Raw genomic sequence first — 14622 nt, 5'->3', positions numbered from 1 at the left:
AGAGGTGAAGGGACTTGCCAAAAGCCATGAAGTTGCTGAGAAAGCTGAGTAGAACCCAGGAGTTCTCACCATACTCTGCTCAAAAAAATTGTCACATTGCCTTCTTGAGTGTTGAAATAATGCAGTGCTGGTAAACGATGGCAATTCAAGTTGAAAGAGTTTCTGCTAGTTTTAATATTTCTCACTTTGTCTTGCAGTGCTGAAGGAAGCCATGTTTCAGGACAAAGCAATGGGAGAGACCCACAGGCCCTTGCTAAGGCTGTACAGATTCACCAAGACACCTTACGCACCATGTACTTCGCTTAAATAAATCAATAAAATCGGAGCATACTCACTGAAAGGAAGAACTGAAAAATTAAGCCACATACAATGTATGTTTCCGGTAGGGTCAGTTTATGAGGTGCTCCTCCGATCACGCTGAAGCCGACACTGTGCAGGGGCAAGGGGCTAATCCTTAAATTGACACATGAAGGATTGTTTACTTCGTTGAGGAACACAGCACTATTATGCAATATGAAACCAGCCAACTGCTTTTTTGGGGCGATCTTCTGTAGGAAGTGCCGTCGTCATCAGTTACTTTTTTTTGTTTCTTGTAGCCTAACCCTTTTATGCCTTTACCTCAAGTTGCTCGGCAGCACAACTATCTTTGCAAAAAAAAGTTAATGATGTAGTTTAAAAAAAAACACAACCTATGGAACAATCACAATGATTGTTGAGGGGGGAAGTGTGCAAAAAAATAGCCTTTTTCTCTTTACCCCAATGCATTGAGGAGGCTTTCTCTCAATATTGCCATCAGCATTTGAATGGGAACATATCCAAGTACATTTCAGTGTACAGAACTAATTAGAAAAAATTAGGGGAAGGGTTTTGCACACATTAGTCCATTAATCTAAACATAATTTAGCCAACTGCTGCCTTTGTGTCTTTCTTCACGGTTTGGAGTCCTCAACTCCAGTAGTTCCCTTTGAGAAAGCTGGTAGTGCAGCAGTAGTGATCCACACTCCTCTTGCTCTCTGGTGAGTTTACTAAAGCTGCTGTTTTACCTTATCCAGAAGTTTCAACTAATTCTCTATCTGGCAAGTCGTAAATATATTTTGAGCTTCGTGCAAGATCAGATGTTCCTGGTTATACGTAGTAAACACCAGAAACGAAACTTTAGAGTTGAGGTCTTTATTTGCTAGTTTACTTGCTGCCTCTCACACCTTAATGTGATTTCATATATATATGTGTGTTTTTGAAGTTTAGCTTCTTTTTCTTATATTTATTAGAATAATAATGCTTTAATTTAATTATTACAGAACATATGGGCAACATCAATTTGTATTTTTAGAAATGTAACCATGTTTATTTTAAAAAACAAACAAACTGACAACTTGTTTTTGCTATCTTTTAGTGCAATAAGCCGTTCTAAAGGAAAAATGTGTCCGTATTAAAGCGGTGTTTGTACCACTAAGTGTGGGAGAATGGACACCTCCACAATTTTCAAAGGACAAAGTAAAAGCCTTAATTTCAAAAGGAAAGTTTTATAGTCATCAGGAGTCAACCATGGTCCTTTTCTAAATCAAACCAGCTAAGAACAGCAAAACCTATGCTTCTAGGATTCTGCAAGCTTTAATATTGGCAATCAATGCAGTATTTTGATTTAACAAAGGAATTGTGTACATTTTGGGGTTAAGAGACTGAAGACTTTTCATTGAAGATCCAAGTTTTCAGATGCTGTCCCTAACGTAGCTGACATTAATCATAAAAATGTCTTAAGAAGTTAATGAAGTTCTTAAGCATTTTTGCTTATTTCATTATAAGTGGCTTTCCTTTTAAAATTAAGGTGTCGGTGGCTTCATTTCACTTTACAGATAAATTAAGAGGGCTGGGATAATTTTAACAAGTTAAATCACTGAAATGTGAAACAAAACATTAATGGGACTTTTTTTCATTCCACTTTAAAGTTAAAACAAGTATTTTAAAGATGATAGAGATGAGCATTTATTCAGTACATCCGGGCATCGGGGAGTTTTGCACTTTGTAACCTCGTGAACTGCATTTTTGACTGTTTTATTTGCACTGGTTCATAGTATATATGCATATATATATACTGCAGATTGTTTATATGGGCATTGCTGTTATCCCAGCCCTTCTGAACTCCACCTGCTCTTCACACGAAAACCAATGGGTTGGTTTAAGTATCTCATTTGTCTCTTGTCATTCTCATGTAATCCACTATATTTGCCAATTTACTGTATTTTGAGCCTAAAATCTGAGCCCATTTTGCTTCAACAGGCTTGCATTTCCCCCCATTTCTGCCAGAAAACTAAGTACTGTATTTTGTGCATTTGTACATTGTATTGAAATGTATGTAGTGCTGTTCACAACACTGTCTCAAAGCGCTTTACTAAATAGTTGGTGTATCTACATATGTATTTTTCTCCCAGTATCAAGAAACATAATGCAAAGAAACTAATTTTTTGCAGAGTTAAAATTGCACTGGAAATAGTCATGCAGGTAAGGCAGTGTACCTAGTGGCTCAGGAGAAAAGGGGACGATTATAACAGATCTCTATGTAGCCAACCAGCTCTTAGGAGTCTCCCTCATTGTTAGTGGGATTCTATTCATTCATCAGTGGGACTACAGATTCCTCACTGAAGTGTCCCAGTGTTCTCTGGCTGCTTCATGCACTGATCTTTCAGCTCCTTTGAATAAACCTGCTGCAGGGAGGTCAATATAATGAAACGATTGGAGCAAGATGGTTTCCAAACAAATCTCTCCATCTTTTATTCTGTAACTTGTCAGTTTCCTCTTAGAAGAGCTCTAGCTAGTAGACCCTTTATAAAAGGCCCAGGTTAGGCTTTTTACATTAGATTGATTTTTTTAAAATTGAAGGGGCTTTTTTAGAAAAACCTGCTTTACAAGGACTTTTTGTGAACTGGCATTTTGATGAAAAGCCCCTTTTTAAAAAAGAAATATTGCCTTTAACTCTTCTTTTTAAGACACTATACAGTTTCCAGTCTGATTTGAAAGTTTTACTTTCTTTGCTTGCTACTTCCACCAAAAACTTAAAATATAAGAAAATCCATTGGGGAAATGGCTTCAAAAATGTTTGCTCAGCAGGCCAGTGTAACTGGTTTTCATGTGAAGAGAAGTTGGGAGTTTTAATCTCTATATTCTTAGTTTTGCAAATGTCTACAGAAGTGCCGATACGTATATTTGTATTACAATATCAAGTTACTGGCGTTGTGAGGGCCACACGTTTATGATACTGTAGCTGCTATATTTATTTAAATGGAGACGGACAATTACTGCACTAGGAAATGAGGAGATGAGCAGGAACCAAGGCTTAGAGTTAGATGCGGTATCTCATTTTTCAGAAGAAAATTAACAGTGTGAAATATCAAGTGTAACAAAGGGTGCTGTCATTTTAATTGAGATTAAATAGCCAGAGATTCTTCCTTTGTCTAAAGACTTATATATATTTTGATGTTTGCAGTTTAGGGGGTGGGGGGATAAATGGTACCTCATCTGTGGTGGCAGTTTCCTGTATATTTTCACAGGAGTATATGGATTTTTTTATTTTTGTACCTGCTCTCCTTTAGAGAAAAGTTTTCTCAAGTTTTATGTGCTTTTTAGAGAAATCTCGAGTGCACCACACATTATCCCTTTATCTTTCCAGGAGCACTCTGTATATAGCCCAAACAGGGATGTGGGCAAAGGCTGACAGTTCCATTTTGCGGAAACATTGGCCTCATTTGTGCATACATCTGTCTAAAACAGTGGTTCCCAATCTTCTCAGACACTGTACCAGTTTACCAGACTAAGACCTTACCTTGTACTGACAAGTGCCACTAACCTCCCAAATAATGGAGGCATATGCTTGGGCACCCAGCACAAAATCTGGGGTGGGCAACCAAGGATACTAGCCACACACACCTGAAATAACAATATTGGTACATGTACCAATGTTTAGGAACCACTGTCCTAGAAATAGCAGTGCTTCTCTGAAGCTTAGCAGAAGGGTTTTTGATAATGGCAATTACTTTAAATATGTGATCTAGTGATTAGTGGATCCAACGTTGGAAAGAGGTTGAGAATTTTTAGTAGTTTGAATCGTTAAACTCTTGCAGCATCTGCTAACAACACGACTGACAACTCCTCTCAAACAGAGCAGCTTTGATTTGTGGGGCACTTCCACTGTGGCCATTTTACTCAGGATTGTTAGATAGATGGTTGTCAAATGTTAGACCATTTAGTTGAAATTATGCAAAGGTTATCTCCCTAGGATTCATTTTGGGATGCTTTTAGAAGGTAGTTTAGCCCTTGTAACAGCTTTCAAGTTGAAATGGATTCCTGAAGGCTGTCAGTCAAATTCTTTCAAGATGCCATTGGTCCTAAATTGTTTCCATTTCTTCTTTTTGTGCAGATACTTGTCCGATCAATGTTTAGGCACAGGACATTAGATGAATAATCATGCTCTGTGCACATCCTAGTTGCTTGTTTGTTTTCTACTCGGGCTCGAGTGCACAATAGTGTGAAATTGCCAAGCTCCAATTTCTTCAGTTTCAAAAGTATGAGGCCTTTCTGGATTTACATTTTACTCAAACCTTGAGACTTGTCCGCCTTTGATATGTTCTCAGTTTTGTGAACTGATGGGATATAACCTTTCTCAAAGCACTTTTCGTAACAGAGGAATCAAAGCAGCTCTGATTATATAAATTGAAACCATAACTTTTCATTTCCAAATGGTCATCTTGAAGTTTCTTTTCATGCCAGACAAATGCTCAGGCAGTTGCCGTGTTGTGGAGTAAACGTGGCTGCCACTGGCCAGTTAATTTTATCAGATAGAAAATCCGTGTAGATGTCAAAGGGACAAATCTTCCTTGCTTACTTTCCTACCCAAAGATAGTACTTGAATCTGACATTGTGTATGGGATACCATTTGTGTTTTGGCACATCTTTTAATTATAAAAACTTCACTTAGCCAATTCACTCAGATATATTATTTTTGTAAAAATGAAAAAGATTATTAAGGTTAAAGTAGCGCTAATCTCAAGTGTTTTCTACTAGTAGAAAATCTTCGTAACTTTACAATAGTTGTCAGGTGTGAATCTGATGTGTACAGGGCCCTATGTTTTACCTATCTAGCAGAGTCCCAAGAATACAATCACAAAAACACTGAGGTTTAAAATTAGTTTGTGGCCTGAGCAGCCAAAGGCACCCATGGGAAGCAGTGGGGGTGGAGGGTAGGTGAATGTTTGCAAAGAAGCAAACCAACAAAAGCATCACTGTTACAGAAACTAGGGAGTTGGTGGAGAGACCCATACCAATCACCTTTCCAGCCATGTGCCCCTGACTGTTAGAATTCTGTCTGAGATCCCCTCATCCTAACATGGGTAGTTTATTGTAGAGTGCTGTTAAAGCAAAGAAGTTCCACTGTTAAAACTTGGAGCAATTTTTTTTTTTTTTTTTTAAAGCTAGACAGTCCTCAGAAAGTGCCTTTTCAGAAGATGGTGCTGTAGATTTTTATGTTCAAATTGTACATGGCTGAAAATTTGAGAAAAATTATTGAAAATGCCAAGTGTTTGGTATCATTTTATGTAACTTCAAGCAGCAGTTTCTGAGTCAGGACCAAGAATAACCAAGGGAGGGTGTATTCAGAAGGAGGGAAAGGTATTGAGGAACGATCACCAAATTCAGCTTGTAGGCTTGAAGTAGTTTGGACTTTATTTAATGTAACTAGCCACTTCCTATTTTAGGAGGATACATGGGGTGGGGTGGAGAAAAGGGGGAGAAATAGCACAGGACACTTCAGGCAGTGGTGTAGTTAATAATATTTAAATGGGATCATAGATGATCAAAGGACATGTCCTCATTTTTGGAGATGAAGCAGGTTCACAGAGATGAAGTAAAATTCTCTGGGGGCTTATAATGAGATAGTATATCCTACTGTGAGCAGACTTCACACAACCTGTATTTTAAGAGAGTAATGTTTACATGCTAAGTGAATTTCTGATGACTTAATAGGGACTTTTGATTATCTAAGTGGTAAACATGTTTGGATGATTGTTGGTGCCCTGTTTTCACTGGGCTAAAAGATGTTGTGGAGCCCCTGCTGACTTTGGTGAGCATTCCTCCAGACAGGAAGAGTTGTCGACTAGACTAATAAACACTGCACCTCAGTAACCTTGTAATGCTGCATAAAGTAATAATAATAGCAAAGTTCGGCCTTGATTTCACTGTAATGTGCTTGCACATGCCTGCAAAAATATACACACAACTTTCATTTTTGTAATGCCTTAATAGTAGTTAAAATATTTTTTTTAAAGATGAGGTTTGTCCTTTATTGTGGTGTTTCCTTATATTTATTGGTTATTTGTGTGCAGCTTGTAGTTTTATGTTTGGCCTAAATGTTGCTTTATAACACTTTTTTTTTCTTTTTAAGGAGGGAGTTGTTTCTAGGTGTCTTTTTCTTTGTGAAATCATAACTTTACTAATGATTGAGGAGAAACTGAATGAAATGAAGTGATCAGGACATAAAATAGACTACGTCGGTAGCTGGATTTGATTTAGAATTCTGACATGCCCTTTTCTGTGTTCAGTTTTACTGTAAATCCAGTACTGGTCTTTAATAACATGTAAAACATATTTCTAGATCATCTGAAAATAATGGTCTCTTGATATTAAGCAAGATGTTTTCAAGAGTCAGAAACATTAACATGAGACTCCCATTTCTACTAAGTGACAGATTTGCTGGAATTGGTTTGTTCAGTAAGTCTACCAATATTTCTAGTATGATTAAGCAGTGTCAGCACCTTTATTTCACATATTAATTTGGAATTGCTCACTTAAATTCAAGTAATTAGGCTATTCAAATTGTAAAGGGGGGATAGTGATACTTGCTTGAACTTTTAGGTCTTTAGGGGAAAAAAGCACTGTCAGGTTAATCCGTAATTAAAAATACTTATTACTTAATGTGGGTTATAAAAATGAATTTTAAAGATCTAATTTATTTTTCTCTGTTTTTGCTGTCTTTTGCTTCTGATTCAACTTAGACAAAGAAATTAATTAGTTTATAGTAACTTTATAGTCAGAGCAATACTGGCATTTAAACTTTCCTCTGCAGTGATTCAACCTAAACTCTTTTCTCCTTTAAATCTTAAATTCCTGAAAGCATTTCTTGTTTAGGTTTTATTAAAGTTTATTCCACAAAACCTAAATTCAGGACCAACACTACCTTACTTTTGTCTCGTTAGTAACAGCCATACCTTTATTTTACTGATTGAAAAGGACCAAAAATTCCTGTTCCGTTTTTTTTTTCATGCAGAGGTAGACCCTGCATCTTTTTTTCCATTGCTCATAGCCAATTTCATATGACTTTTAACCAATCCAGAAGTTGTTGAAATCCAATAAGATTTCAGTTCTTGTCGTCTTTGCTTTCCATACTTTTGTAGCCATATTTACGAAGTCTAAAGAGACTTAATAATTTAAATTTGGTGATATTGTTTTTATTGAGCACAAGCCCTTATTAATCAGTCTTACCTGGATTAAGATGTACTGTGGCATATGTATGTAATTACAGTAGATCTGTATTACTCAGCGGCAGGTGTGTGATGTTTTAAAACATCCAATTTAAGTTTAAACTGAAAAATGGCAGATGGTGCAGACCCTCTCATGAAATATTTTCAGTAGGAAAAATAATCTGTCACTTTTCTTTCCTGTATTACTGAAGTAGAGAACAGATGGCAGTGATGACAGTTGCATCAAACCAACAACAGAGAGCTGTCAAAAGCAATGCAAGGGGGAAATTAGTGTTTATATTTAAAACAGCGTAAGCAATGGAAAGCTAAGGTTTCTGCAAGAACAACGTGCAGCTCAGAACCTTGTGAACCTGTATTTTCATGTTTAGTTCACCAAAAGGAAAAGCCTCTTGCATTTGGCCCTTTAAAAACAACCACAGGAGGGGGAAAAAAAAATGTGCCTGTGTTCCCGCTACCACATAAGCATGCAGAGAAGCAATGCCCTTAGGCGCTGTACATTTGAATGTAAAATTATAAAGAACAACATTTTTATTTTGCTTTTACCTAAATGCTGCTACTTTAAATACTTAGTTAAAATCCAGTACATTGGTGCTATTTGAAACCAAACAGCCAAAAGATTTCATGGGTAAAACCATAAAATTGAATTACTGTTGTAGGTTGTTGGCCACAGTCTTCAGCAGCATCCAGAGACAAAGCAGTGGCAGTGTTCATCTTCCGTGGCATTGCAAATAAGTCTATGAGTCTAACTGGTATTGCTCATGTTCAACTTTTAACATACCTTCCCTTTTCCTTAAAACAAACTCTCACCATACTATGCCCACATGGGATATCCATTTCTATCTGCAACAATCTTGTTACCCTTTTGAAAACAAGGGTTTAGTTATTGGACTAGTGAGTGTTAAGGCAATGAGTGATGGTTTGTGGTGAAGCAGCTGCTAATAGAGAAACCCAGGAAGGGTTTAAACAGAAGTTAGTAGGGTAAGCTGCATTCTGCTCTGGTTCTTGAGGGAATTGATAGGAATCTCAAAAGGTGATTTGAGCACACTTGAAACGTTTTGTCTTGCAGGAATTATTTGAGCTGATATTGAGAACCCAGCAGGCATTTTGCCTTTTTCTGATCAAGAACAGAAGCTGGAGGACAATTTACACTTGCAGCATTCCCAAATAATTGATATGCTATGGTTAAGATTTTCATGCGCTTAACTTAAAACTGAGATCCTTCTTTCATTTTCCATAGCCCACTGTTACAATGCTAATATTTTTAAATGTTCATGTCCCTTTTTTTGTTAAGGAATGTGCACTCTGAATGGGATTGCGCATGAATGTATAGCGTTTGTTACCCTTTCAGGTACCTTTCTGAACTAGTTTTTAAGGAGTAATGATATCTAATATGCATTATTCAGTAGTAGATTAGCAGTTTCTTCTACAAAATTTAACCTAGATGGTAGTCTCCCTTTCTGTGCCTATTCAGAATAGCCTCACCTGCCTTTACTTAAAAATTGCCATCCAGTGGTGTCTTTACTACTTACAGTGCATCTGCACCATTCACGCATTAGCGTGATTTTTTTTTTGGAGTCCGGCTGTTTTTTTTCCTGGCAACTGTGAGGGACATTTAAGAATGTGGTATAATGAATGTAGGAAAGCAATGAACTGGCCTGATTTAAGTGGAATCCTTTTGGTGAAAATTTGATGTCACTGTTATCTCTGCAAAAATTATTTTGCCAGCAGCGGAAGTTGAGGTGGTCTATATAAAGAATTTTGTAATGTCTTGGGTGTGAAAGGTTTTAGCAAAGTGACATGAGAAGAAAAGTACCTTCACTGCTATACCAAGGTACTAATATAGAGCAGATCTGTGTATATTACATGCTGTGCAAAAGCACTTACCTGTACCTGTTTCACCATTGAGTTCTGGATGCTGGTTTTTAGAGTTGAAGCTGCTGTGAAGGTAGATTTTCAGAATGCAGAGGGAAAGTTTCAGATGGACCATATTGAAACAATTTTGAGATGGTGGCATGGCACTCCAGAATTCAAATTCTTGCTGTGACATGAACTCCCTCTGTGTCTCTGGGTTTGTCACTCTGCCTCGGTTTCACCATCTGTAAAATGTGGATAATAGCTCACACTGTTTTGTGAGGACTAAGTATACATGTTTTGAAGATAAGTAATGCTATAGAAGTACTAAATTATTAATACACGTAAATTGAGGCATCTTTTGTAAATTTTCATCTCCATTTATCAGTCCTGTATTTTGTTTAACGTTTCTCCCATCTGCCTGCTCTAGGGGTCATGCCATGGACCCGAGTTGTGGTCTTTGCGCACACTTCTTATCTGTGTTGGGAGTTACCCACTGGGAAAGGCAGCAGTACTGGTCTATAATACTGACTTTGTAGCTGGCATTTTTCTGACAAAAGGTTTGTTTTTTGTTGCAAGGTGGTCGGTAAGAGGGAAAAGTCTATGTAAACACAGATTTGCAAGTATAGCAATTAAAATATAGAATTATTGGCCAGTAAACATGCTTTTTGCCTACATTTCCCCAACTGTGGAAGTCTCTTTAAAAAATAAATAAATAATCTGTTCAAACATCCAGTTCTTTACAATAGAAAATACAGGTTGTACAAGGTTCTGTTCATTTTGGCATATCAGCCAGTCAGTTTTCCATTGGAGAGGTGGATAGTGCCAGATTTGAAAAAGGTTTTTGAAATTCTGTTGTCACTTGGTAAATTAAAAACATGGAAAGATTAGGGCTGCTGTGCCAGGCAAGTAAAGTGACATTGAAAGATTTCATTAAGTGATAGGAAGGCTATTAGAAGGAAGACAGTTTAGCCTTTTGATGTCAGGTAATTTGGCCGAATGTTGGCTTCATTGGACTGTTCTGTGTTGTGGACCCTAATATAACCCTTTCCACCTTGGTTGTAGGCTTTACTGTGTTTTGGACACAGTTTGTTTTAATGAGGAAAGTGTACTCATTTCTCCAAGTGAAGCTTTGCAGCGTTGACTCTGGCTTTGTTAAATGTTTACCTGAAGATAAGTGCTGCTCCTTAAAATATTACATTTCAGCTCAGTTCTGCAGACGGTAACCATTTTAAATGTATAGCCTCTGGGTACAGGAACTGTACTGATAAAAACCAATCTTCTGTTGCTGGCATTCACTGAGCAGGGTTCTCCCATATGATTAGCTGTACTGACTTACAATAATTTGGCTCTCTTGTTTCACATGTCAGGTGAAAAAATGAGTTTTGGGCTCACAGGGTGTAGATTCATTTGACAGGGAGATTCTTATTTCCCTTGGTGTGAACGGTTAGGCTTTCCAGCATGGACTGCTCATGGATAAATAGCATTGGCATTCTGTGTGAGAAAGTGGTGACTGCTCAGTACCACAGGGCTATGGGAGTGGTTGGCATAGCTATGAGCATTGTCTATCAGGCATTACTTCAAAGGTTTCACTGTAATATGTAGTCATTGGCTATGTCTATACTTGGAGCTGGGGGGGTGTGATTCTCAGTTTGAGGTGACATGTTTGTGCTAACTCTCATTGAGCTAGTGCACTAAAAATAGTAGTGTAGCATTGATAGTATGAGTAGCAGCATGAGCTAGCTGCCAGAGTACAAACCTGCTTGACCCTGTGTGCTATTTTTCACATGCTAGCTCAATGACCGTGAGCATGATTATGCCTACTTGAGCTGGGAATCAGTCTCTCCTCTCCCTTGCCCCCCAGCTCCATGTGTAGAGATCAGTTATGGGCCAATATGGCTATTAACATGTCTTCAGAGAATGGCAAATTGTGGCATAGCGTGCACCTTGAAGATTATTACTAATCAAATATTACATGTTTAGGTATAAGGCTACTGGAAGCAGTGGTGTGTGTATATAAATGTTACATGTCTATAATACTGTATACTTAAATAAAGAGAATATTTGTGCTACTTGGAATTCCTTTTTGGAATAAAGGGTGGTTGTTTTTTAACAGACCTTTCCAGTGGTTTGGAATTCTCTTGTACATTTATGTGTCATACACACTCTTCCTCTTTCTGATTTGCTTTTAACTGCTCCCTTCTGTTTTGGTGCTACCATTGCTTTATGCAAGAAATAGAATGTGTTCTAACCACGAAGACAATGCCTATTTTTAAAAGAAAAGAGGGTTTATCTCAAGAAAAAAACAGAATTGTGATTTGAAACATTGCACAAAATAGATTGTAGACGGATGACAAATGCATTGGTAAAAGGTTTTTTATTTTTACTTTTTAACCATCTTGACCGTGTGTGCCTATTTGTATTGCGGATGTGGGCTGCAACTGTCTGGGGTGGGAGGGAGTTGATATGTGTTAGTATGGTTTGAAATGTAATGCTAACCAGAAGCAGTGTCCCCTCCCCCTCTCCTCTTTCCAAACTGTTCTTGCCAAAATTTTCTACCTATCACAACTTTCGCTTTTTTTTTTGCAGCACAGTAAAATATCATGACATAACTTCTGTCCCACTATTACTTCCCTCTGCTAGCCACCTGTAATCTCTCTAGAATGGTATAGAATATACATAAAGTCATTAGATCTTTCTTTTGGCTTTAAAAAAATGAAATCAAGTTGGGTATATTGTAAACCTACCGTAATCATTTGAAGACTAAATTTTGTTTTGAAATGCATGTAATGTACTATTTAACCTTATTTTAATACTTGCATTATTTTAGTTTTTTTCCAAAATGTCTGTGAAAATGGAGGTTGCAGTGCAGGTCTGAATCTGAATGGACATAGGACCAGATGATATCTTGAGGGAATACTAAACATGACTGCCAAACCTTTGTCAGAGAGAACGTGATTTTACTTTCAGACTCCTTTGACTTTTTATGTAGTGCTATTCAGTAAAAAATAGCTGGAATTATAAGACATCCTTAAGTTGATATAAAATTGAAATGTGCATAAATTGGCAATTTAAGTAATTTCTCCACAAACTAATAAAATGTTATGGGGGTATGGTGATATCAGAGTTTTTTGGCACTGTTTATGCACATGCTGAACAGCCAGTTATGTATTATGGTGTCAGCTGAAGGCTCAGAATAAGAGGTGAACAGAAAGCAAGCAAGATTCTGAAAGTAAAATGCTTGTGTGCAGATTATCAGTGGTGAATGTTGTACCTTCGGTTAAATCATTGTCTTTTGCAGAAATGTATTATGTCTGTGGTTGAGATTAAAAGGACAAGTTTTTTATTTTTATTTAACCTTCTGTCGCTCACAATACTTGCATTGTGAAATTCAGTCATGGAACTCTTTCTGAGCCAAAACTGTCACCAAAGTTTTCTGTGACAGATTCCACTCCTCTCTTTCTGCCATTCTCTATACTGGAAGGACTCTATGTTGTGTTTGTTTTTACCTTTTTAAAAATTTTTTATTGGTTTTAGTGTCGCTTTGCTTCAGTTTGAAGTGTAACTTTCACTAATAACTGCAATAAAAAAAAAAGCTTTGCTCCAAACTTCACTGTTGTTGTGTCCATAACTCAATTTATTTTGTCAAATCTTCCAACAGTATGTAGGAAGTATGTAGACAATGAATTACAGAATTAGAAAGCAGATTTTACCTAACCAGTATCATTTGTGGGGGGGGAGAAGGGGTATTAGAAGTAGGGGCAGATGGTTGGAAGGAATCCTAGTATTGAATAAATAAATGTTGTCAGTTTTAAGAGTACTCAGAATTGTAATCAATAAGGAATTGAAATAAGTCTTCAGTTTTTCGGTGCTGTCACTTTTTTCAAATCAGATTAACTCGTCTTTTCTTGCAAGGAGCTCCTTGCTACAAAGACCATGTCTTTTGTACAGAACCTGGCACAATGGATCCCTGATCCTGATTTCTAGCCTATCCACACACGCTATACAAAATCCCTTCTGTGTAGAACCTAAAGGCATGAAGTGGCTGTGTTAGTGTTATCACTGGTACCTTTTAGGATCAGGTCTTTCTAGAAATGTTTGGGAAGGTGACACAGTGTCTGAAGTGGGGGCAGGCAAAAGGAGTGAAGTGAGAAGAGAAATGAGAGCATCTAGAGTGGGAGGGAGGTTTAGACATTTGTGAGGGAAGAGGTGGGCAGGAGCAGAGCTGGGAAGAGCTTTGAAGGGGAGGGGAAAACTGAACTTTGTATGGAAAAAGAGGGAACCCTGAGTGCAGAGATTCAGGGAAGGAAGGTGATTGGAGCAAGGGGAGGGGAAGGTGCTATCAGCACTAAGGATAGGCTAAACACAGAAAGATGAACTAGGTGCTGCTTTTCCTTTTCACCTTACCCCAGCTACACAACAGCTTTCTGAAGTGCAGTGACTTAGGCAGATCATGCAGTAATGGCCTTCCTCATAGCTCTCCAGCGACACCATGAAAACATTCCTGCTGCAGGAGGGCTTGAGGAGAGAAGTTATTCATTTGTATTGCTGTTACATCTAGGAACCTCAGTAATGGAGCAGGACCTTATTGTGCCAGGGGCTGTACAAATACAGAACAAAAAGATGGTCCCTGCCCCAAAGAACCTGGTTGCTCCACCATTCACTGATGCTCAGAACCCAGCAGATTTATGTATACAGAGGGAAGAGACGAAGGCCTAGTCTACACCTAAGACTTCAGTATAGGCAGCCACAGTGTCGGCTACAACCACACCCAAGTACAGTGTAGGGACAGTTTTCAAAAGTAAGGCAAAGTTACGATCAAATGTTAACGTACTACATTACTCCATATCGTACATTACTTATTCAAGATCAGGTGAATATTCAAAGAACTAGGCTAAAGATTCTGGCTTGTTGGCTGGGGAGCCATCATGCTTTTGAGTATGCTAAAAAAAGTGACCACATTTCTAAATACCAAGCCTCATTTGGCACTTCTCTTGTGTATGTTCTTGGTGTGAAAGTTTTTCCGTTAGAAGGACTGTCCATATTTTACTAGACCGCAGTTCCATAGGAGAAGTCACATTTTTCCAATAATGTGCAATACAATAAAAAAAATAAAGAACTTAACATGTCATTCTGTTTTAAAATGTAAATCCTTCACTGGAACATTAAGTGAACAGGTCAGGGGATTGCTCGGAAGCTGGCATTTTGTCATCAGATGAATGTTCTTTAATAGCTTCCTCTCCAA

General features: G+C 37.8%; 1 protein-coding gene across 2 annotated transcripts in view; it reads left to right on the top strand.

The window, feature by feature from the left end:
• AGO3 (argonaute RISC catalytic component 3) overlaps positions 1-3383 on the top strand; it is a 53659-nt gene extending 50276 nt beyond the window's left edge. For both annotated transcript variants that reach the window (XM_050932545.1, XM_050932546.1), the window contains one exon: positions 198-3383. In XM_050932545.1, coding sequence (XP_050788502.1) covers positions 198-306 — 109 coding nt within the window. In that variant the 3' untranslated portion in view covers positions 307-3383. The remainder of the gene's footprint in view (positions 1-197) is intronic.
• Positions 3384-14622: the final 11239 nt, after the last annotated feature.

This window comes from Gopherus flavomarginatus, chromosome 22 (assembly GCF_025201925.1).
Source record: "Gopherus flavomarginatus isolate rGopFla2 chromosome 22, rGopFla2.mat.asm, whole genome shotgun sequence".
Lineage (NCBI taxonomy): Eukaryota > Metazoa > Chordata > Testudines > Testudinidae > Gopherus > Gopherus flavomarginatus.
Note: the sequence above shows the minus strand (reverse complement) of the source record. Positions and strands in the feature narration are given on the sequence as shown.